The 24,555-nt window shown below is 48.0% G+C and overlaps 1 protein-coding gene across 1 annotated transcript in view; it reads left to right on the top strand.

The window, feature by feature from the left end:
* Positions 1 to 24,081, top strand: part of LOC309544197 (N-acetylneuraminate-9-phosphate synthase-like) — a 93,374-nt gene extending 69,293 nt beyond the window's left edge. Inside the window, exon 6 of the mRNA XM_082243073.1 lies at positions 23,707 to 24,081. Within this exon, the coding sequence (XP_082099199.1) occupies positions 23,707 to 23,916 (210 nt within the window). The 3' untranslated portion in view covers positions 23,917 to 24,081. The remainder of the gene's footprint in view (positions 1 to 23,706) is intronic.
* Positions 24,082 to 24,555: the final 474 nt, after the last annotated feature.

Here is a 24,555-nt window from a genome sequence, read left to right as displayed (position 1 = left end):
AATATCCCACCTCAGATCCATCTGATTAGTGAGGATGATTACTCCATGGTCACAGCAGCGAATGAAAAAGCACTGGTAGAGGCGCTTATCACTGACGTGCGTGAGACTTTAAAAATGGAGGATGCGGCCGATGTAGCCACGGACGTGGCTGTGTCGTTTGTTACGTAGAAATCACCTTGTACTCCAAAGATGTTTCCTTATGTGCATTATTTGGCCAATTTTCCTGTAAGGAATGGGAGCAACCAAAATCGTGCTTTGTGGTCCCCAAACGTTTTGCTGTACCTTACCCATTTTTGAGGAGTCCCTTTTTAAAAAAGTGGATTAGTTCATCAGTGGTGGACCCTTCTGTTTTCAGGTTGAATAAAGCAACCATGATCCCAGTAGAGGAATCCCTGTCCTTTTTAAGGGCCCGGCTGACAAGAAAGCAGAGGCTGTGGCACGCGGCATGTTTACTATGCCTCTTTCAGCATTGCGGCCAGTCTTTGCCTCAGCCTTGGTGTCTCAGACCCTAACTGGGCCAAGCTTTTGCGCCAGGGCCTAGGGGGGTGAACAGGTTCCTGCTGCTTATGTTGATTTAGTGGACCAGTTGGTCCATGGGCTGCAGTTTTGTGATGCAGCTTTGAATACAGCTCCTGTGCTGCCCAAACCTTGTTTCAGCGGTAGTGATAAGGCTCGTGCTGTGGCTTAAGAATTTGGTCCTGCCACAATCCAGGAGAAGGAAGGAGCCTCATCTGAGGTGGGGGACCTCCTTCTCAGCCCATTGAGATTAGGGGAAATAGATCTTTTAAATCTTCCCTGGGAGGTTCCAAGCAACCTTGGTCTGATAAACCTAGAGCTAGATTCCCCGGACCTGCAGACAGGACCCCTTCAGCATGAAGGTCTGCCCTCACCCATTATTGGGGTGGGGGGACATCCTCGCTGGTTTTGGGCCCCGTGGACTTTTGTAAGCGTCAAGGAGATCCGCAAAATATTTATTTTGGGGGTACCCAGAAAGGGGGGCAAAGTCTTGTTTTCAGGTCCTGAGTCCTGCTGATTTAATTCCTGCAAAGGTTGTTAATATCCAAACTACCTAAGGTCCCCCCCCCCCTCCTGTCCCTGTCCAGGGAATTGAATTACCTAGGTCTGATTTTTAATTCTGACCAGGGTGGTCCTTCCTCTGTACAAATTTCAGGAACCACAGGCTGTGATTTACCGGCTGCTGTCACACAGAACCTGTATGCAAATCAGGAGAGAGAACGGAGTCTGGCGATATCCTCCAAGACAGTTCTGTTTGCACAATCCTACATGCGGCTCCTTTAGCAGGTTTGGCTCCACAGGAGGATGCCGAAGTTGGTGGTGAGATCACAGGTTCCTCTGACAGACACTGCATGCGTCCAAGGGCCATGGTTAGGCCAGTATCCTATTCAGCCCAGGCTTCTAACGCGGTTCCTGTGAGGAATCAAGAGCGAGGATCTTTCAATCATCCTGGTGGCCATAAACATCCCTTGGGGGCTTCCTCTCAGAGAAGACCAGTTGTCCCAAGGGCTAATCTAGCATCCTGCTTTAGTCACTGGTTTTAAGGCTTAGCTATTGAAAGCCAGGTACGGAGATATAGAAGCTTGTCTGGATCAGTGATCCCTATTATGGTGAAGGTGAGGAATTCTTCTTCCAGCAAGATATATAATTGTACGTGGAAAGCGTACATTTCTGGGTGTGATTCGATTGGCGCTCATCTTCGATCCTTTTCTGTGGCTCGGATCTTAACCTTTCTTCAATGGGGCGTTCAGAAGTTAACCTTGAGTACCATCAAGGACCAGGTGTCTGCCTTGGCAATCTTCTTTCAGCCTTGTCTGAAGCCGGCTCATTCCAAGGAATTTACTTTGCATACCTTGAATGTGGTTCATGCAATTCGGGTGTATCTGGCAGCTACTGAGTCCTTTCGGAGGTCAGACTCCCTTTTGTGGGGTTACGGGCGGACTAAAAAAGGGCTGGCCGCTTCTTCAGCTACCATCTCCCAGATGGATCAGACAGTTGCCTATTCCAATAAAGGCCAGGTTCCACCTTTCCCTATCATGGCGCATTCTACTCGGGCGTTAAAGTGCTTCTTGGGCCTTCAGTCATCAGGCATCAATATTGCAAGTTTGCAAGGCGGCCACTTGGTCGTCGGTGAATACCTTCACAAAATTTTATAAGGTAGATACTTTGGCATCTGCAGATGCTTCTTTTGGCCACAAATTTTGCAGTCTGCTGTTTAAGAGGGGCTGTTTCCTCTTGAGGGGTGTTTTTTCTTTAAACTTTTTTTTTTTCAGATGGGGGGATCCTATGTCCAGGTTAAGGATACTTATGTTTAGCCTTGGGTTTTTTCCCCACCCATCATTTTCCTTTTGACACTGCTTTTGGATGTCCCAGTAGTTAAGATTTGGAGCGCGGCCTGTCGAACTAAAGAAAATGGGAGTTTTGTACTTACCGTAAAATCCATTTCTCCGAGTTCGACCAACACAGCACCCCCCCTTCTATGGAGTTTTGATACTTATACTGCTATATATAGTATGGGGTTATATACCAAGCTGAGGACAGCCCATGGGTATAGCCATGTGTTTATTTTTTTATTTATTATTTTTTTGTTCCTCCTAGTCGTACTCCTGGAGGATGCAATATAACCCCAGTAGTTATGATCTATGGAGCGCTGTGTCTCTCGAACGCAGAGATGGATTTTTCAGGAAGTATGAAAATCCCATTTCATCTTCGTTCATTGACAGACCCAGCTCCTTAACCACTTGCCGACCGCCGCACGACTATCTACGTCGGCGGTCAGCCCCTCACAGGCAAAGTGACGTAGGGCTACGTCACTAGCTTGTGAGGGTCTAGGGAGCGAGCGCGCGCCCCCGGAGGCGCGCTCCCGCTCCCGAGTGGTCACGGACCCCCCGCGCGTGTGACCGGCGGACCCGATGTCCGCCGGCCACTCTGCGATCGGCGGGGGAGAGGGAGAAAGTCAGGCAGCTTGTGTAAACAAGCTGCCTGTCATTCTCCTCGCTGTATGAGAGCTGATCATATGGATCTACTATGTAGATCCGTTGATCACTCTGCATACAGCTGAAGCCCCAGCCAATCAGTTAGAATCACGCCCCTAGGGACACACACAGCCCCTCCCTCTCAAATAAAGTTAACCCCTTCACTACCAGTGTATTTTTACAGTAACAGTGCATATGTATAGCACTGATTACTGTAGAAATGTCACTGGTAACCCCAAAAGTGTCAAAAATGTCAGTCAAGGGTCCGATCTGTCCGCCGCAATGTCGCAGTACCGCAAAAAAAATCGCAGATCGCTGCCATTATGCGTTAAAAAAAAAACAAAAATGACAAAAATCTTTCCCTTAGTTAGTAAACGCAATAACTTTTGCGCAAACCAATCAAAATACGCTTTTTGCGATTTTTTTTTTTTTTTTTTTTTTTTTTTACCAAACATAGGTAGCATAAAACAAATTGGCCGAAAATTTTAAAAAATTTTGATTTTTACATTTTTTTTGGGGGGAATTTCATATAAAAAAAAGGGAAAAATATTGCTATTTTTGCAAAATGGACGCTCTTTTTTTGTTTATAGCGCGTGATCAAAAAATCGCACAGGTGATCAAATACCGCCAAAAGAAAGCTCTGTTTGTGGGAAAAAAAGGACGCCAAATTCGTTTAGGTACAGCATCGCACGACCGCGCAATTCTCCGTTAAAGTCACGCAGTGCCGAATCGCAAAATTCCCCCTGGTCGGAATGGGGGTAAAATCTTCCGGGGCTTAAGTGGTTAATCTTGACTATTGGGTTATACTGCCCCCCTACTGGAGTCTGACCTCAGCAGGAAAAAGCTTGACAACGCCTATAGGGCAGTCCCAGGGAGTATTCTCCCACTCTCAGCAATAGGCGCTCAATGTGTTTTTTCTGCCTAGTCAGGACCTAGTTCCTTGCTGGGATCTCTGGTCCTGGCAATTTTTTCCCTTTTTTAAATGAACTTTTTCCTATCTTTGTTTTGTTCCTGTGCAAATTAATCAACTGCCAGACTGGGCAACGGACTGCATAATCTAGATCCAGAGGGTCTTCCCAGTCTGGCTAGCGAGCGCTAGGTCAGCCGTGACCTAGCCCCACTAGATGGGGCTGGCCTGCGAGTTAAACGCATCGCAAGGGTGCATTAAACCTGGAGTCGCAACGTTCCTCCTGGCCGACAGACCACCGCTCCATCAAAATGTGGGTGGCTGTCAGGAGCGGTGCCCACCCTGTTCCTGCTATGGTAAGTAGCTGTCCCCCCCTCTTACCCTGGAGGGTTTTTGAGTGGACGTGGGACTCCCAGGTTCCCCCCCCTCTAAAATTTTGGTGGTCACCGTGGCCCCTTTCCCCCCCCGCCTCCCTGGGTGAGGTTATGAGCTAGCTTTTGCCACATGCTCTTAAGGAGGGCTTGTTGGAGTTGCTGCTAATTGGCGTTTCCTGGTGCGCAACAGTGGGCTTAGCAGGTTTCCTTGCCACCCTGGGGATTGACTAGGGCAGGGATGTCCGCTGGGCTCCCTGCTACAGTTGTTTGGCTGGGAGAGCACATGATTTAATATCTGCTGGTCTGTGCCTCACGAGGCCGGATCTGGCCAAAAATTTAGGCTGTGTTTTTGCGGCTTACTGGTTGGGAGGCCCCATTGAGGGTGGCTGAAGCCACTACCTCCCGTTTGGGCATCCATCCACCCACTCCTCCGCTACTCCAGGGTGGTCGGCTCCGCTGGGGCTCGTGCCCAAGCGTCCACAAAAATGTAGGCCGCGGCTTGTGGCCTAGGTGGCCTAAGGAAGGATTGCCCCCTAAGTAAACATTTTACACTTCAACGGCTGCTGCTGCTCATCAATCAGTGACTCAAAATATAGAACAATACCACAGCGCAAGAAACAGTGCAACACCCCCAATATATAACAAGTGCTATCACATATGGCTATTAAACAGTACTCCTTTAATAGATAAAATACATAAAATAGACAAGTACAGTAGACTTTGGCAACCTTGGGTTGACAATTTTCTTCCCTCCAATTTCGACACCTCCCTCCTACTGCCCTGATATTAACCTGAGGCTTACTGGCTACTACTTCCTGTTCATTGCCCCCCCGGCGAACCTTCCTTCTCCCCCCTCCCCCTCTTTCCTACTCCACCTCCCTACGTGATTTGTTCTGGCACCAACAACACACCTGTTTGAGCCTGTCAAGAACTACAGAGTGCACCCCGCAGGCTCCCTGGTTTGGCCTGCTTTTCCTGGTTTTACTTATTGTATCCTCTGTTTCCCCCGTCTAGTTGCATTACCATGTGGATTATCGCACCCATTTATCCCTTCTCACGTGCTACTGGGCTTTGTTCACCCTTACTTCGCCTGCTGCTTGGCCGCGCCTCCCCACCTGGGCAGAGAGTGTTCCCTTTATGGGGGGCCTATGGGTTGGCTACACCGGTCGCAGAGTCCTGGCCACAGCCCCCCTGGTTGCCTCTTATCCACCTACTCCTACGTTTGACCCATGGTTATTGTAGCCGTTATTTTGTTAGCGCATCTGGCTTGTATTTATCTTGTCACTCTGTTTACCAATTGTTGTTACCTGTTTACTTTGTTCTCCAATAAAATGTTTGAACCGAAAAAAAAAAAAAAAAACAGTACTCCTTAATCCAAAACGTCCATGTGACTCTTATGCAAAGTGGCTGTGATTCACACCCCCAAGTGAATTAACATACCAGACTTGTTTTATGTGTATTTTTATAATTATTTTAAAAAAATGTTTTTTGATTATTCTTTACAAACTTTCACTGGACACTTGCTAATATATTTTTTTTAAATATTCAAATTATTTTTTTGATTGATTTCTTCCCATATAGTTTAATGGGAATACAAACTTTACAAACTTTATTAGTTTACAACCCATTTTTTTTTGTTCACACACAGCATTTTTAATAGCCATATGTGGTAACACTGTTTCTTGCGCTGTGGTATTGTTATATATACTGAAGTCCCCTGCCTGGCTGGGATCAATGCGCTTGCAGCTGGGCCTCCACAAAAATTTAGGACATGGCCTACTAGACCATGCGGCCAGCTTGGCATCTCCCTTGGTGGGGGAGGTTTATCTGATGGCAGCCATGCCACCATTATTTTGTAGGGCACTTGCCCCTTTTTTAGTGCTGCGGGTCCATGAGGGTACCCTGCTGGCGTGTCCGCATCGCTGCGGGCAGCCCCCTTTTTAAGTGGGCTATTTCCTATTATCATGGCCTCTATGGAGGGACCTGGAGGGTGTTCTCACCCTTTTTTTTTTTTTTTTTGTGGGGTCCAGTAGGTAGTCCATTCGTGGGCCCTTGGTCAGCGTCCTTTTTTGCGGGATCGCAGTCCGCAGACTTCCCCTGATGTTTTCCAGGTGAGCTTAGTATATAGTGCCCCCCGCCCTCGGTCTCATCCGATCCTGAATCTGTTTTGGCCACCGCAAACACAAGTCACCCTACTGGGTCTGCCTCCACGCACTGCTCCTCCTAGCTGTACATGGAAAGTCTCTGGTAGATGCACTGATTGTCATTGCGTGAAACTTTAAAAATGGAGGATGCGGCTGATGCTGCATCGGAGGCACCAGTCCCTTTTGGCACCCACAGGCCCTCCAAAGCGGCGAGGGTGTTTCCCTTTTCCACTTTGACAACATTGTCACAAAACAGTGGAGTTTTCCAAAACGCACCCTTGTGGCCCCAAGTGTTTTGCTATGCGGTATCCTTATGAGGAATCCTTGCCTAAAAAGTGGACGGTCCCACCTGTAGTGGACTCGCCAGTTTCCAGGTTAAATAAAGCTACCTTAATTCCGGTTGAGAGTCCCCAGCCTCTAAAGATCTGGCTGATAGGTCGGCGGAGGCTCTGGCCCCCCTATGTTCACTGTGGCTGGTTTGGCACTTAGGCCGGTATTTACTGTTGCCCCGGTGTTGCAAACTGACAGAGGGCTAAACTGTGGTACTTTGGCATATTATCTGGCTGAAATGCTGGTCTGCGGACCAGACTTCTAAGCAGGCCTTAACTGATCTCCCACTTGTAGGGGATTGTCTGTTTGGGGACTTAAATGACATTAAGAGTTTCTCGGGGGGGGGGGGGGGGGAGTACTCTTCTGCAGGCTATCAAGAAGGGCAAGGTGTCATGTCTAGACATGGGCCATTCTTCTCGGCTCAGAGACCTTTTTGTCCCTCAGGGTCTTAAGACAAGGGATCAAAGCCCTTCAGGGCCTTCTATGGAGGTTCCAAGAGGACCTGGTCTGGCAAGCCACGAGCATGCTTTTCCAAACCTGTGGACAAAGCTTCCTCTGTATGGAATGGTGCCCTCACCCATATCTGGGGTGGGGGGGGGGGGGGTGGAAGTCTTCGCTGGTTTCCAGATCCCTGGACCTCCATGGTACAGGACATGTGGGTCCACTAAGTCATTCAGTCTCGCTACAAGATCGGTCTTCTCCTCCGAAAAGGTTCTTCCCTTCCAACCCCTGCACTTGTCCCCAAATCGCTTAGTGGGTCTCTTTGGGGCAGTGTAAAACGTGTTACTTCAAGGGGTGATTGTTCCTGTTCCGACTTTGGAACGTTTTCAGGGGTTTTTACTCAAACCTCCCTAACAGTTCCCAGGAAGGAAGGCAAGGTACATCCAATTCTGGACCTCAAGACTCTAAACTGCTTTGTGTGGGTACAGAAGTCCCGAATAGAGTCCATTAGCCTGGCAGCAGCATCCCTACATCAGGGGGATCTCCAATGCTTTGCCGTGGGTAAGGATCATTATCGGTTTGTGGCATTACCCCTTGTTCTCTCCTCTGTTCCTCGGGTCTTCACGCGTGTTGGCCCTGGTGCTAGCATTGTTGCGTCAGCAGGGGATCGCGGTACGGGGGTACCTGGACGATCTTCTGCGAGCGGAGCCTCCGACTGCTCTGATGGACAATTTTGGAGATTACGCTGAGAACTCTGAGGGTTGGTTTCTGAACTTTCAGACGTCTGCTTTGTTTCGGTCCACAAAACTGGACTATCTGGGTCTGACTCTGCCTCAGCCAGAGTTTCTTCCTCTTAACTCCAGACCTTGCAGGAGGCAATTCAGCCTCTGTTGTCCAGCAAACTGTCATCCCTCCGGGCCTGCATGCAGGTGCTGGGCCTGCCGATTAATGTTCTGGAACTCCGAGCAATCAGACTGTCTGGATCATTGGACAATTTGTATTCAGGGGTGTCCGGTGCGATTTTCATTTGGACAATGCCATGGCTGTGGTCTGTCAATCACTAAAGGGGCCACAAGGAGTGTCCTGGCGGCTCGGGAAGTAGCTGGTGTTCTAAGGTGGGCAGACTGATTCGTTCCAGCCCTCTCTGCTGTACACATCCCAAGGAAGGTACAGAGGTTTGTGGCATGGCCTCGGGATCCTCTGGCCGACACCACAGATGCATTAGTGGCTCCTTGGAGTCAGTATAGTCAGATTTACACCTTCCTTACTCCAACCCCCCCCCCCCCCCAAACTTCTGCCAAGACTCCTGTGCAGGATTGAGGCAGAAGGGATTCTGGTCATTCTAGTGGCTCCAGACTGGCCTCGCCAGTCTTGGTATGCTGATGCTCCTTGGAGACTTCCTCTCAGGGAAGATCTGCAGTCCCAAGGGCCAATCTTCCATCCTGCTTTACACTTGCTGGCTTTAACGGCTTGGCTGTTGAAAGCCAGGTGCTGAAGGATGGAGGTTGATTTGGAGGCTGAATTGGTGATTCCTACGCTGTTAAAGGCTAGGTAGATGTGGCTTGGAAGATGTACATTGCGTGGGGGTGAGTCTCTTGGGAATCTCTCTCGCTCCTTTTTGGTGGCTCGGATCTTGTCGTTTTCCTCCATCAGGGGGTTAAGCAACTCCTGGCCTTGAGTACCATCAAGGGCCAGGTTTCGGCCTTGAAGGTTTCTTTCAACATCCTTTGGCCACACGTTCCTTGGTGCGTACCTTTTTATACAGGGGTTCGACACTTGGCTTCTCCAGTGCCGTCTCCATGGGACCATTTATCCAGAAACATCCCTTCGGAAATTATTCAGGAGGTTCCCGTGCTTGGGTTGTCCCAGAAGGTGGCCTTTATGGTGGCTATTACTGCTGCGCATAGGGTGTCTGAACTGTGGTGTTGTCCTGTCGTTCACCTTACCTAGTGGTTCATAGATGAGGTGGTTCTTCGTCCCTGTCTGATTTTCCATTTGAATAAAGACATTTGTGTTGCCTTTCCTATGTCCCAGGCCTAAACATCCTCAGAATATTTCCTTGCATTCCCTGGATGTGGTTCAGGCAATCAGGGTGTACCTGGCAGCTACGGAGTCTTATAGGAAGTCACTCACTATTTGTACCCCCCGGATGGACCTTTGCAAGGGTTTGCCACTTTTGCTGCGTCCATTTCCAGATGGATCAGACAGTGGTTCAGGCCTATTCAGTTAGGGGTCAGGTTCCTCCTTTTCCTGTTAAGTTGCACTCTACTCGGATGCTTGGTGCCTCCTGGGCCTTCCGTCATCCGGCGTCAGTGATGCAGGTTTGCAAGGCGGCCACCTGGTCATCTGTGCACACTTTCACAAAGTTTTATGTAGCACCCTACAGGTAGGTGCTAGGCAAAAGTATAGTGGGCCTTGGCTGCCTAAACAGCAGGGCCATTGTTTCAGCTTGCTGTCATGTCTCCCAGGTGTCTGCTGAGAGGGGAGTCTCCCCACTGGCTCCATGAGAAGATTCTCATTGGGCAGGGGAGGAAACCCAATCAGAGACACACTCAGGCCTGTATCTACCCCAGAAGGCAGATTCTGCCGTAGAGGATTATGGGATATGGGTATAAGTTCTGAGGCAATGCATGTCGCAGCGTCTTTGGTGGTAAGCAGAGTCCCAGGAGGGAGAGAACAGCTGTCTCTCCTCCTGTGAGAAGGATCGGGTGTTCCGGGTGGCTGCCTGGGAATCCAGAGAATGCAGAGTTGAGCTACAGAGGGGATCCGGTGTGGCGAGGACCAGTGGAGGAAGAGGGGTTCAGTTCCAGGAAAGCCTGCCAAGGTCATGAGTACAGTGAACTGCCCATAGGAGTCTGCCAAGTGTAGAGGGGACCACTCCAGAGAAGGTTCCAGGGATCCAGGAGTCAACTAGCTGTAAAGAGGGTGCCAAGTCGGAGGACCCTGAAGTGTAAACGGGGCATCAGTGGTTGGGCCCTGAAGAGGCAGTGTACAGAGTTGCAGCAGCACAAGCAGTGACAAGGAGCTACCTCAGCCAGTGAAGGGTTGGAGGGAGCTATTCAGTGACTTTTGAGCTAAATCGAGTGTCAGGAGTCAAGAGTTCTACATTCCTGGATCTTTGGAGTTAAAAAGTTAGTCAAGGTTCCAGCACTAATTCAGCCAAGCAGTATTTGCAATCGTCAGGAAGCGCTGGTTGGCATTCAGCTGGCGTCAAGACAGCGCTAGTGGGCATTTTTGTACAAAGTCCCAGTTAAGCCTAGAAGAGCCAGAGGAGTATCCCACTCATCCCCTTCTCCCATCCCCAATATACAATAAACAAAACAAACCAAAATGCTGGAATGGTCATTGTCTCAGTGCTCACACCTGGGTTCACATCTTAAATGTGTTGGGAGTGTTAACGGTGCTAATGGCAGGCCCAAGGCCTGGAAACATTGCTACATTTATAATGTGGATGTGTTGGCATCTGTGGATGATTCTTTTGGCTGCAAGGTTTTGCAGGCTGCTGTTTAAAGGACCTGGTCCTCTTGAGGGTGTATTGTTTTTTTCAGGTGAGCTCCAGTTGTTTATGGTTGATCTCCATGTTACCTGATTGGCTACAGTTTAGCTTTGGGAATTTTTTCTTGCTGTTCCCACCCCTCATATTTGACACTACTTGGGACTTCCCAATGGTCAAGAGGATAAGGAGCAGTTTCCATCAATGAACGAAATGATTGACTTTCCGTAAAAAAAAAAAAATGTCTTTGATGTTCACTAACGGACACAGCACCCACCCTCAGTGAAGTTGGCTTTCTTCTGACACTGCTTGTAACAACTGAGTGCCTATAGCTGGGAGTACTCCCTGGGACTGCCCCATAGACTTGGTCAAGCTTTTTCCTGCCTTGTGTCCTACTCCTGTAGAGGGCAGTATAACCCAATGGTCGAGAACATAAGGAGCTGTGTCGGTCAATGAACATCAGAAAAATTGATTTCTCTGTCGCTCGTTGACAGACGCAGTCCTCTTTGATTAATATCAAATTGGGTTATACTGCCCTCTACAGAAGTAGGACACTAGGCAGAAGAAAACGTTCTGGCCCCACCTTAGGGGCAGTCCCAGAGGGTATATCCTCTCTCTCTCTCTGCTACAGGATGTTAGTTTTTTTTCTGTCTAGTCAGGAGTAAGGACCTAAGTTCCTTGCTTGGATCTTTGGTCCTGGCAAGATTTTTTAGAAAGATTCTTTTTAAGTTAGCTTTTTTTCTCCAGTTGTTCCTGTGAGATCTTCAAGCAATTATGCCGGATCTGGGCGACGGGCTGGATGTTGAGGTCCAGTGGTCACCCCAGCCGGCCTACAAGCGCGTGCAGATTCCAGCTCCACGCTGGATTGGCCGCGACACATTTAAACAATTTTGCTGGAGCTGGGCGACGGGCTGGATGTTAAGATCCAGTGGTCATCCCAGTCAGCCTACGAGCGCGTGCAGGCCCTAGCTTCACGCTGGGTCGGCCGCGACACAAGCAAGCAATTATGCTGGAGCTGGGCGACGGGCTGGATGTTGAAATCCAGTGGTCACCCCAGCCGGCTTGCGAACGCGTGCAGGCCCTAGCTTCGTGCTGGGTCGGCCGCGACATTGTCCCACTGGTCGGGGACTGGCCCTGCGAGTTAAAAATCTCGCCAGGACGCCTATGACCAATCTGTGTTGGAGTCGCGGCGTCTGTGTTGGCCGACAGCCCCCCAGCCACGGTGAAGAGGGGTTCTGTCAGGAGTTGGTGCCCGCCTGTTCCGGTATGGTGAGTAACATGTTCCCCTCTCCCTCTGTGGGTGGACGCGGCCCCCCTCCGTGGGATAATCCCGGGTTCCCCTTTATCCGGTAAACATACTCCTCCTATCTCCCCCACCGAGATGAGGTTGGTAAGTAAGACCTGTCCTGTAAAGCCAGGAGGCTTGGTTCAAGAGCTTACTATCCTGTAAGTCACGACAAGGGTAAAGGTGGAGTATGGGACCGCATTACTAGTAACTCGGTCATACAGTTTGTCAAGACACTTACCGTTCAATCGCTAAGGTTGTCAGAGGCACGGAACAACATCCCTTCGAGATTGTCAGGGATGGCACCGCAGGCATTTTCACTGTCAGATACCTACCGGTGGTTCGGTCGGCTGCAGCATGGAACAATGGCTCTGGGAGCGATCGGTCGGCTGCAGCATGAACCCAGGACGCCATCAGGCGTCAGTTTGAAGGAGGTATGGGACCGCGGGAGTTACTGATGTAACTCGGTCGGCTGCAGCATGTACTTTAAAAGGGTCAGGAGTTACCGATGTAACTCGGTCGGCTGCAGAGCGGTCACGGCGCACGGAGCGCCATCCTATCATGGGCCACGCGGGGCCGCCATTTTGGCGTAGTCCAGATGTCCCCGCTATGGCGGCGGCCATCTTGGATCCACCCAGACTCGTGGAGCAGCAGTGGGAGTGCCGGAAAGGGCGGGGCCACTTCCTTTACCCGGGTAAATCAATCTCAAGACTTCCTGTCCTGTAAGACAGCGCTGAGAGAAGATCGATAAGGAACTTCTGTGCATCAGGTGGTAAGCCTTGGGGGTATCTCTTCTCTCGCTGAGGGGGCTCCAAAGCAAGTGGTCACTGAGGGGCGCTATTGCGCTGAGGGATTACCTTAAAGAGAAAAAAAAAAATTTTTTCTTTAATTGCAAATTTTTGTAATTTATTTGCTGACAGGTGCCTGGCTTTGCCATGGACCCTGCGACGCATGTATCCCCACCTGATCCCCTCGAGGTGGCCACGGGACCCTCCAACTCTCCACTCACTATAGATGCATTATCAGCGGTCCTGGAGTCTTTTGTATCCCGGGTGGAGGTGGCCTGTCAGGGACGGGGGGGTGAAGAAACGACTCCCGCCTACCCCTATTTCATCTGACATATCAGATACAGATTCTGAGCCTGTCGCTGCGGCTGCAGGTCCCTCTTCAGGGGGCTTGTGTCTCAGGTACCGTCTCAGATAGTGAGGAGGACGTTTCTGCTTCTGCCATAGCACAAGAAGAGGCGTTGGTGGATGCACTATTTGTATCTGTCCGGGAAACCTTAAGACTTGAGGTTACACCGGCAGAAGTAGCTGATATTGAAATTCCTTTTGGTACTAACAAGCCTACCAAAACGGCAAAGGTGTTTCCCTTGCCCAATTGTTTTGGTAATATAATTAAAGAAGAATGGGGTCGTCCGAAACGAACCCCTGGTATTTCCAAATGGATTGCTAGGCGCTATCCGTTTGAGAAATCTCTACTTAAGAAATGGACGGTACCACCATTGGTGGATTCACCGATTTCCAGACTAAATGAAGCTACTGTTATCCCATTGGAGGATGCTCCGTCCTTTAGGGATCCGGTGGATCGTAAGGTGGAAGCGCTATCCCGCTCCATTTTTTCCCTGATAGGGTCAGCCTTTAGGCCAGTGGTTGCCATTGGTTTGGTTTCACAAACTTTGACAGAATGGAATAAGTTGTTACGCCGTGACCTAGAGGGGAGAAGTATCCCCCTGGCAGTATCAGATTTGCTGGAGCAGATGATACAAGGGCTACAGTTCGTCTGTGACGCCGCTCTGGACGCCACTCCATTGTTGGGGCATTCATCGATTTCAGTAGTGGTCCTCAGGCGTGTGTTGTGGTTAAAGTGCTGGTCGGCGGATCAAGGTTCTAAAAAAGCTTTAGCTAATCTCCCTTTTCAGGGGAATCGCCTGTTTGGGGCCACCTTGGATGAGATTATCAAGGATCTCACTGGGGGCAAGAGCACTTTTTTGCCACAGACTGCTAAAGGTAAAGGACCTCGCCACAGACGGGGACCTTCCTTTTCCGCTCATAAAAAGTTTTTCGTTCCGCTGGGGCGGGCGATAAGGCGAAGACCTCCAAAGCCCCTCCAGGGGGTTTCAAAGGGCGTTGGTCGGGTAAACAAAAGTCCGGCTCTTCCAGAGCGGAAGATAAAACCACAAAAGCCTGAAGGTGCGCCCCCACCCATCTCTGGGGTGGGGGGACGTCTTCACCGGTTTCCGGATCCATGGCTTTCCAGAATCCAGGACAATGGGTTCGCGAGGTCATATGGTCAGGATACAAGATCGAGTTTCGATCACTTCCACCGGTGCGATTCTTCCCTTCCAATATTCGACTATCCCCGGATCGCTTAAAAGCTTTGCAGGGGGCAGTGATGGACTTGATGCAACAAGGAGTGGTAGTTCCCGTTCCTTGGACAGAACGTTTTCAGGGGTTCTATTCGAACCTGTTCACAATACCCAGAAAAGAGGGCAAGGTGCGTCCAATTCTGGACTTAAGAGCACTCAATCTTTTTGTCAAGGTACAAAAATTCAAGATGGAGTCCATTCGCACAGTAGCGGCCTCCCTGCATCAGGGGGATTTTCTGGCGTCCATAGACATCAAGGATGCCTATCTTCACATTCCCATTTACGCAGGACATCAGCGTTTCCTGCGTTTTTCCGTAGGAGAGAACCATTATCAGTTTGCGGCGTTACCCTTTGGTCTCGCCTCGGCTCCCCGGGTCTTGACAAAGGTGTTGGCCCCAGTTTTGGCGCTGTTGCGACAGCGGGGCATATCGATTCTAGGTTACCTAGACGATCTTCTTCTCCGTGCGGAGTCTCCGCAGGCTCTGTTGCTAAACTTGGAGATCACTATGATCTCTTTGCAAGAGTTCGGGTGGCTGGTGAACCTGCAGAAGTCATCTCTGGTTCCCACCAGGAGGCTGGAATATCTGGGTCTAATTTTAGACACATCCTTGGCAAGTGTTTCTCCCTGCGGAGAAACTCCAGAAGATTCAATCAACGATTCAGTTGTTACTGTCCGTCAACTGGCCTTCCCTTCGGACTGTAATGTTCCGGTACCTTTGGTACCCTAAATTACATTTTCCACAAGTGTATGCACCCCACCATTTACTTTTTGGAAAGGTGCGCATACACCTTTAAGACTGGAGCTGTCATCACCCAGCGCCGGACTAGATGGCTATTTAAAGCGCCGGTTCTCACTCACATGTGTTTGTTAAAACACCTTTACCTGGATGCTAACCTTGCTTGAAGCTTCCATGCTTGCAAGCTTACTTAGCTGACGGAACCTCGCTGCGCTGATCCCTGTATCCCGCTACTGGATCATCCGCCTCTCCTGAAACACCCTTCGGCTGTATCGCTAATAGTGCTAAGTACCCCGCAGGGGAATTCTCTATAAACTTATACTAAGCTTACACTATCTAGCTCTGCATAGTAAAGACTGTTTATCACATCTGCATAACTAGATTGCTAGCTCTTGAGACTACTGCTACTTTTCTGCACTGGGTTGATCTCTTTTGTATGTCCACCTGCTATTCTGTCATCTGCTACCATACAACATTGCTAAACCTTCTGCATCCATCTGCTACTGTCTCACCTTCAAGTGTCTATCACCTACCACCTCCACTCAACCTATCCCTCAACCTTCATCATTGTGTTACCACATACATAAAGTCATTCTAGGAACCAGCTTACTAATTGTGTGTATTTACTGGCTGAAATAAGACCTTCCACACATGAGTCATTGAGGTTGGGAATGGTATCTCAGCATATCTCTTACATGACTACTATCGTGGAACTATTTCTGCAGCTGAAAATCCACACCATATAAGAAACGCAGGAGCGTTACACGGACGTGCATGAGGGTCCTGGGTCTGATGGTGGCTTCCTTCGAGGCAGTACCATTTGCCCAGTCCCATACCCGAATCCTTCAAAAGGAGATTCTTCTCAAATGGAACCGGAATCCCGATTCCCTGGACAATCGGATCCGGCTGAGCGAGCGGACCAGGGAGTCTCTGGTCTGGTGGCTTCGGTCTCCGATGCTCAGCCAGGGGAAGTCATTTCTTCCGATATACTGGACAATTGTCACCACGGATCGGATGCCAGTCTATCCGGATGGGGAGGAATTCTCGGCAGACTATCTGCTCAGGGGCTTTAGTCCCTGGAAGAATCCAGGTTACTGATAAATGTGTTGGAACTGAGAGCGATCAGACTTTGTCTGATTCACTGGACCAAGCAGCTCCGGGGCAGCCCGGTTCGGATCCAGTCGGACAATGCCACGGACGTGGCTTATGTCGATCACCAAAGGGGCACCAAGAGTGTCCTGGCGGCCATAGAAGTGGCCAGCATTCTTCGTTGGGCGGAACGATTTGTTCCAGCTCTCTCCGCGGTATTCATTCCGGGGTGGAAAATTGGCAGGCAGATTATCTCAGCCGTCAAATTCTGGATCAAGGGTAATGGTCTCTTCATCCAGAGGTATTTCACCAACTGTGCCTTCGTTGGGGCACCCCGGATGTGGATCTGTTGGCATCTTGGCTCAACAGGAAGGTGCGGAGGTTTGTGGCTCGCTCCCGCGATCCTCTAGCAGACGCCGCAGACGCGCTGGTCGCCCCGTGGGGGCAGTATCGGCTACTGTATGCCTTCCCCCCTCAAGTTGCTGCTGAAACTTCTTCGCAGGATAGAGGTGGAGGGAATTCCAGTCATCCTTGTGGCTCCAGATTGGCCCCGTCGGGCCTGGTATGCCGACCTAGTCAGCCTGATCGCGGACGTCCCTTGGCGACTTCCTCTCAGGGAGGATCTGCTGTCTCAGGGACCGATCTTCCATCCTGCTTTACGATCGCTGGCTTTAACGGCCTGGCTGTTGAGACCCAGGTGCTGAAGGACAAGGGTTTGTCAGCTTCAGTTATTCCTACTCTAATTAAAGCAAGGAAAGCGACTTCTAGAAAAGTCTTATCATCGCACATGGAAGTCTTATATTGCGTGGTGTGAATCCCTTGGATTTCCTCCACGTGCCTATTCGGTGACCCGAATCTTGGCTTTTCTGCAACAGGGGGTTGAGCAGAAGCTGGCCTTGAGCACTATCAAGGGTCAGGTTTCAGCGTTAGCAATCTTCTTTCAGAAGCCTTTGGCTACTCATTCCTTGGTGCGGAATTTCATCCAGGGGGTGCGGCACCTGGCTCTGCCAGGTGCTGTCGGTTCTTCAGAAACCTCCCTTTGAAAATATTAGGGAGATTCCCTTGCTTACTTTATCCCAGAAGGTGGCCTTCTTGATGGCCATCACTTCTGCACGCAGGGTGTCAGAACTGGCCGCATTATCCTGTCGTACCCCATACCTGGTGGTTCATAGGTATAAGGTGGTTCTTCGTCCGAATCCATCCTTCCTTCCTAAGGTGGTTTCAGAGTTTCATTTGAATGAGGACATTGTATTACCTTCCCTGTGTCCTAAGCCCAGTCATCCTCGGGAGTTTGCGTTACATTCCTTGGATGTGGTTCGGGCAATCAGGGTATACTTGAAAACTACGGACTTGTTTCGTAAGACGGATTCACTTTTTGTTATCACGGATGGCCCCAAAAAGGGGTTGCCTGCATCTGCCGCGACTATCTCCAGATGGATTAGACAGACGGTTGTTCAGGCTTATTCTATTAAGGGTCGGAATCCTCCGTTCCCTGTTAAGGCGCACTCCACTCGGGGCTTGGTGCTTCCTGGGCCTTCCGCCATCAGGTGTCAGTGGTTCAGGTTTGCAAGGCGGCTACCTGGTCGTCGGTTCATACTTTTACAAAATTTTATAAGGTTGATGTGATGGCATCGGCGGATGCCTCTTTTGGCCGCAAGGTTCTGCAGGCCGCAATTTGAGGAGACCGTTGGTCTACCTCAAGGGCTTTTTTCTGTTGGGTTTTCAGTTGAGTCTCATCCGTTTGTCTGATGAGCCTTTTAGTTGGCACCGGTTGGGCCTTCTGGATTTGAATTTTGATTTCTGTTATCCCACAGAGGGTACAGATGTAGAATTACCCAGTGGAAAGCAAGTTTCAGAGGGCAGAAATGGGGGCATTAGCGATAGGGTGTGCGGAGCTCCTATACCCAGGGTGGGTACGGGGAAAAATCAAGAGAGCAGCCTAAAAACATCAAAAGAGGATAAATATAACCGATCAAAATTACGAGGTTTGTATACCAATGCCAGAAGCCTGGCCAACAAGATGGGAGAGCTGGAGCTGCTGATATTTGAGGAGGACTTAGATTTTGTGGGGATAACTGAGACTTGGTTTGACAGCTCTCATGACTGGATGGCGTCCATTCAGGGGTATTCCCTTTATCGCAGAGATAGAGAAAGTAAAAAAGGGGGAGGGGTATGTTTGTATATTAAGAACAGTATACAGGTAAATATGAGGGATGATATTAATAATGGAGCTATGGACGAGGCAGAATCCCTATGGGTAGAGCTTCAAAGGGAAGGCACGGCGGGGAAGGTAATATTGGGCGTATGCTATAGGCCCCCCAACCAGAGGGAGGAGGGTGAGGCGGACCTCATGTTACAGATAGGATTGGCAGCAAGGATGGGAAATGTCATTATAATGGGGGACTTTAATTATCCAGATATAGACTGGGCAGAAGGAACCGCACACTCAGCCAAGGCTCGGCAGTTCCTAAATGTTTTGCAGGACAATTTCATGGGTCAGATGGTGAATGCACCGACAAGAAGCAATGCGGTACTTGACCTACTGATTACCAACAATACAGACCTGATCACGGATATAGAAATACGGGACAACTTAGGGAACAGTGACCATAGGTCAATTGGTTTCAGTATTAATTACAGTAATAGGAAACACAAGGGTAATATAAGGACGCTGAATTTCACAAGAGCCAATTTCCCTAAACTGCGCTCGCTGCTAGAAAATATCAAATGGGATAGAACCCTGGGAACAAAGAACACGGAGGAAAAATGGGAGTGCTTCAAGAGCATACTTAACAAGGGAGTGGGCCAGTGCATTCCACAGGGAAATAAATTTAAAAGAGCAAAACTAAACCCTGGGTGGCTAAACTCCAACATTAAAATGTATATTAGAGCTAAAGAAAAGGCCTTCAAAAAATACAAGACTGAGGGGTCATTGGCAGCATTTAAGCACTACAAAGAGTGTAATAAGAAATGTAAAGATGAAATCAGGGCGGCTAAAATAGAACACGAGAGACATATAGCGGAGGAGAGCAAAAAGAACCCCAAGAAGTTCTTTAAGTATATAAACAGTAAGAAAGCCAGGCCAGAGCACATTGGCCCCATAAAAGATGATAAAGGAAAAATGGCCACTGAGGACAGAGAAAAGGCGGAAGTGTTAAATAATTTCTTTTCTTCAGTCTTCACAAAGGAATCGGGGGGCTACACGAAACCCGCTTGTAAGGCCGAACTAAATAATACACCTCAGGAAGTGCCGCCATGGCTAACAGAGGATAGACTTAGAGCTAAACTAGAGAAACTTAACATAAATAAATCCCCGGGACCGGATGGCTTGCACCCGAGGGTTCTTAATGAGCTCAGCCAGGTGATTGCCAGACCATTATTCTTGATCTTTAAGGATAGTTTACAGACGGGTATGGTGCCAGCTGATTGGAAAAAAGCCAACGTGGTACCAATATTTAAAAAGGGGCCGAGATATATCCCGGGTAACTATAGGCCGGTCAGCCTAACATCAGTAGTCTGCAAAATTTTGGAGGGGATGATAAGGGACCACATACAAGACTTTAGTAATGAAAATGGTATTATAAGTAGAAATCAGCATGGATTCATGAAAAATCGTTCGTGCCAAACCAATCTGTTAACCTTCTACGATGAAGTGAGCTGCCACCTAGATAAAGGTAAGCCTGTGGATGTGGTGTATCTGGACTTCGCAAAGGCCTTTGACACCGTTCCCCACAAACGCTTACTGTACAAACTAAGGAAGGTAGGTATGGATCATAAGGTGAGTACCTGGATAGAGACCTGGCTCCAGGGGAGAGTCCAGAGGGTGGTGATTAATGGGGAGTACTCGGATTGGGCGGGTGTGGAAAGTGGGGTCCCCCAGGGTTCTGTCCTGGGACCAATCCTGTTTAATTTATTCATAAATGATCTAGAGGAGGGGATATCTAGTACAATCTCAGTATTTGCAGATGATACTAAATTAGGCATGCCAATATCTTCTATGCAGGATGTGGAAATCTTGCAAGCAGACCTGAACAAAATAACGGGGTGGGCAACCACATGGCAGATGAGGTTTAATGTAGAAAAATGTAAAGTAATGCACTTGGGTGCCAGAAACCAGAAAGCAAGCTATTCACTAGGGGGTGAACCTCTGGGTGAGTCTAGGATGGAAAAGGACTTGGGGGTACTGGTAGACAACAGGCTTGGCAGTGGCATGCAATGCCAAGCCGCCGCAAGCAAAGCCAACAGAATACTGGGATGTATAAAAAGGGGGATTCACTCCAGAAATAAAGAGATTATTCTCCCACTCTACAAGACTCTGGTCCGGCCACATCTGGAGTATGCTGTCCAGTTCTGGGCACCGGTCCGCAGGAAGGATGTGCTGGAACTGGAGAAAGTCCAGAGGAGGGCAACAAAAATAATTAGGGGAATGGAGGACATCGGCTATGAGGAAAGACTACAAGCACTGAACCTATTCTCTCTGGAGAAGAGACGATTGAGGGGGGATATGATATCAATGTACAAATACTGTACTGGCGACCCTAGCATAAGGAACAAACTATTCAGAGAAAGGGAATACAATAAGACACGTGGCCACTCACTAAAACTTGAGGAAAGGCGGTTTAACCTTAAAGTGCGTAAGGGGTTCTTCACTGTAAGAGCGGTAAGGATGTGGAATTCTCTTCCACAAGCAGTCGTATCAGCGGGGAGCATAGATAGTTTCAAAAAACTATTAGATGTACACCTTAAAGACCACAACATACAGGGGTACACAATGTACGGTTAAAAGCAAACACACACGCATCATGGGTTGAACTGGATGGACTTGTGTCTTTTTTCAACCTCACTAACTATGTAACTATGTAACTATGTAACCCCTCATTTGTGGCACTGCTTTGGGACGTCCCAATTTGATATTAATCAAAGAGGACTGCGTCTGTCAATGAGCGACAGAGAAAAATGGATTTTTGTAAGATCTTACCGTAAAATCCTTTTCTCTTAAGCTCATTGACAGACGCAGTACCCGCCCCTCTATTTTTGAGTTGGGTTGGGTTAAATTCTCTGACACTGCTTTGTGACATAACTAACATCCTGTAGCAGAGAGAGAGAGGATATACCCTCTGGGACTGCCCCTAAGGTGGGGCCAGAACGTTTTCTTCTGCCTAGTGTCCTACTCCTGTAGAGGGCAGTATAACCCAATTTGATATTAATCAAAGAGGACTGCGTCTGTCAATGAGCTTAAGAGAAAAGGATTTTACGGTAAGATCTTACAAAAATCCATTTTTTACAGTAAGTCAAAAATCCCATTTCCCCCCCCAGGGGTTGGGCTTGGTCCCTTAGTTCCAATGTAGGGAACTCTTAAGGCTTCAGCAAACCATGACATTTTGGACCATTTCATGCTCCCAACTTTGTGGGAACAGTTCGGGATTAGCCCTTCCTGTTCCAACATCACTGCGCACCAGTGCACAAAGCAAGGCCCGTAAAGACATGGATGAGCGGGTTTGGGGTGTAGGAAGTTAACTAGCCTGCAAAGAGTCCTGACCTCAACCCAATAGAACACCTTTTGGATGAATTAGAGCAGATACTTCAAGCCAGGCTTTCTCTCCAACATCAGTGTCTGACCTCACATATGTGCTTCTGGAAGAATGGTCAAACATTCCCATAGACACACTCCTAAACCTTGTGGACAGCCTTCCCAGAAGAGTTAAAGCTGCAAAGGGTGGGCCAACTCAATATTGAACCCTACAAACGAAGACTGAGATGTCAATGTTAATGTGCGTATAAAGGAAGGTGTCCCAATACTTTTGACAAGTGTCTGTCTGCAAGAAAAAGTATGTGAGCCCTTTGGAAGGATATGAATTTCTGTACAAATTGGTCATAAAATGTGATCTGTTCATCATCTAAGTCACAACAATAGACCATCACAGTCTGCTTAAACTAATAAAACACAAAGAATGAAATGTTGCCATGTTTTTTTTAACACACCATGTAAACATTCACAGTGCAGGTGGAAAAAGTATGTGATCCCCTAGACTGACATCTCCAAGAGCTAATTGGAGTGAGATGTCAGCCAACTGGAGTCCAATCAATGAGATTGGAGGTGTTGGTTACAGCTGCCCTGCCCTATAAAAAACACACACCAGTTCTAAGTGTGCTTTTCACAAGAAACCTTACCTGATGTGAATGATGCCTCGCACAAAAGAGCTCTCAGAAGACCTATGATTAAGAATTGTTGACTTGCATAAAGCTGGGAAGGGTTATAAAAGTATCTCCAAAAGCCTTACTGTTCATCAGCCCACGGTAAGACAAATTGTCTAAAAAGATGGAGAAAGTTCAGCACTGCTGCTACTCTCCCTAGGAGTGGCTGTCCTGTAAAGATGACTGCAAGAGCACAGCGCAGACTGCTCAATGAGGTGAAGAAGAATCCTAGAGTGTCCGCTAAAGACTTACAAAAGTCACTGGCAAATGCTAACATCCCTGTTAGTGAATCTACACTACATAAAACACTGAACAAGAATGGATTTCATGGGAGGATACCACAGAGGAAGCCACTGCTGTCCAAACAAAACATTGCTGCATGTTTACAGTTTGCAGAAGAGCACCTGGATGTTCCACAGCAGTACTGGCAAAATATTCTGTGGACAGATGAAACCGAAGTTGAGTTGTTTGGAAGAAACGCACAACACTGTGTGGCGAAAAAGAGGCACAGCACACTAACATCAACCTCATCCCAACTGTGAAGTATAGTGGTGGGGGGGACAATTGGTTTGGGGCTGCTTTGCTGCGTCAGGGCCTGGACGGATTGCTATCATTGAAGGAAAAATGAATTCCCAAGTTTATCAAGACATTTTGCAGGAGAACTTAAGGCCATCTGTTTACCAGCTGAAGCTCAACAGAAGATGGGTGTTGCAACAGGACAATGACCCAAAGCATAGAAGTAAATCAACAGAATGGCTTAAACAGAAGAAAATACACCTTCTGAAGTGGCCCAGTCAGTCCTGACCTCAACCCGATTGAGATGCTGTGGCATGACCTCAAGAAAACTATTCACACCAGACATCCCAAGAATATTGCTGAACTGAAAAAGTTCTGTAAAGAGGAATGGTCAAGAATTACTCCTGACCGTTGTGCACATCTGATCTGCTACTACAGGAAACGTTTGGTTGAAGTTATTGCTGCAAAAGGAGGTTCAACCAGTTATTAAATCCCAAGGGTTCACATACTTTTTCCACCTGCACTGTGAATGTTTACAGGGTGTGTTCAAATGTTGCCATAAACATGGCAACATTTCATTCTTTGTGTTATTAGTTTAAGCAGACTGTGATTGTCTATGATAGATAATCGGATCACATTTTATGACCAATTTGTGCAGAAATCCATAGCATTCCAAAGGGTTCACATACTTTTTTCTTGCAGCTGTGTGGTATGTATGTGTGTGTGTGTATTATACGTACTTTTTTTTTTTTTTCTTTTTAATGCAGGGATTCTGTTGCTTTTATATTCAGCTTAATATGCTGGTATGCTCAAAAATCTATATATTTTGTCTTTCAGCTTGGTAAATCTGTTGTGGCAAAGACCAAAATTCCCGCAGGGTCTGTGATCACTCTCAACATGTTGACGGTAAAAGTAGCTGATCCACATGGCTTCCCCCCAGAGGAGATTTTTAACCTTGAAGGCAAGACTGTTCAGAGAGATATAGAGGAAGATGAATCTGTCACAGAAGAGGCAATTGAGAACTACAACACAAGAACTAAATGTTAACTAAACGGAGTGACGCCCATCAGAATTTTTTCTCCTGTACTCGCTTACCTTACCAATACATGTTTTACGGATATGTTTTATAACAAAGTTGGAAATATTGGGTTTTTGTTCAAAATTTTCAGTCTTGTTTATATTGCAAAAAAAAAAATTAAACCAGTGCTGATCAAATACCAACAAAACTTTATTTGTGTGAAAAAATGATATAAAAATAATTTGTTTACAGTGTTGCATGACCGAGCAATTGCCAGTTAAAGTAGTACGGTGCTGAATGGCAAAAAATGGCCTGGTCATGAAGGGGGTAAAACCTTCCAGAGGTCAAGTCAAGCTTTTGCTTCACTTCAAACAGGAAGCGAGAAGAAATCTCTCCAAAATGATGGAATCTGTCACCAGAACTAGTGTCCATGACTTCCCCTCTATTCCTGTTCTGGTGGCAATACAAAATTTGGCATCTTCTTTTAGTGATCACAGTAAACAGGACAAATAGAGGGCAAATCTCCTGAACGGGGACACAGACAGCAATAAAACCTGACAGGTGTTCTAATCCATCTCCAGTCTATGCAAAACTAAAAAAAGTTTTGCCTTTAGTCATATTTGAAAGATGGCTCCATGTAAGTAAACCTATTCCATACCTGTGGGATT

Source organism: Pelophylax lessonae (assembly GCF_965119305.1).
Source record: "Pelophylax lessonae genome assembly, chromosome: 1".
NCBI lineage: Eukaryota > Metazoa > Chordata > Amphibia > Anura > Ranidae > Pelophylax > Pelophylax lessonae.
This window is presented reverse-complemented; position numbering and strand designations above follow the sequence as displayed.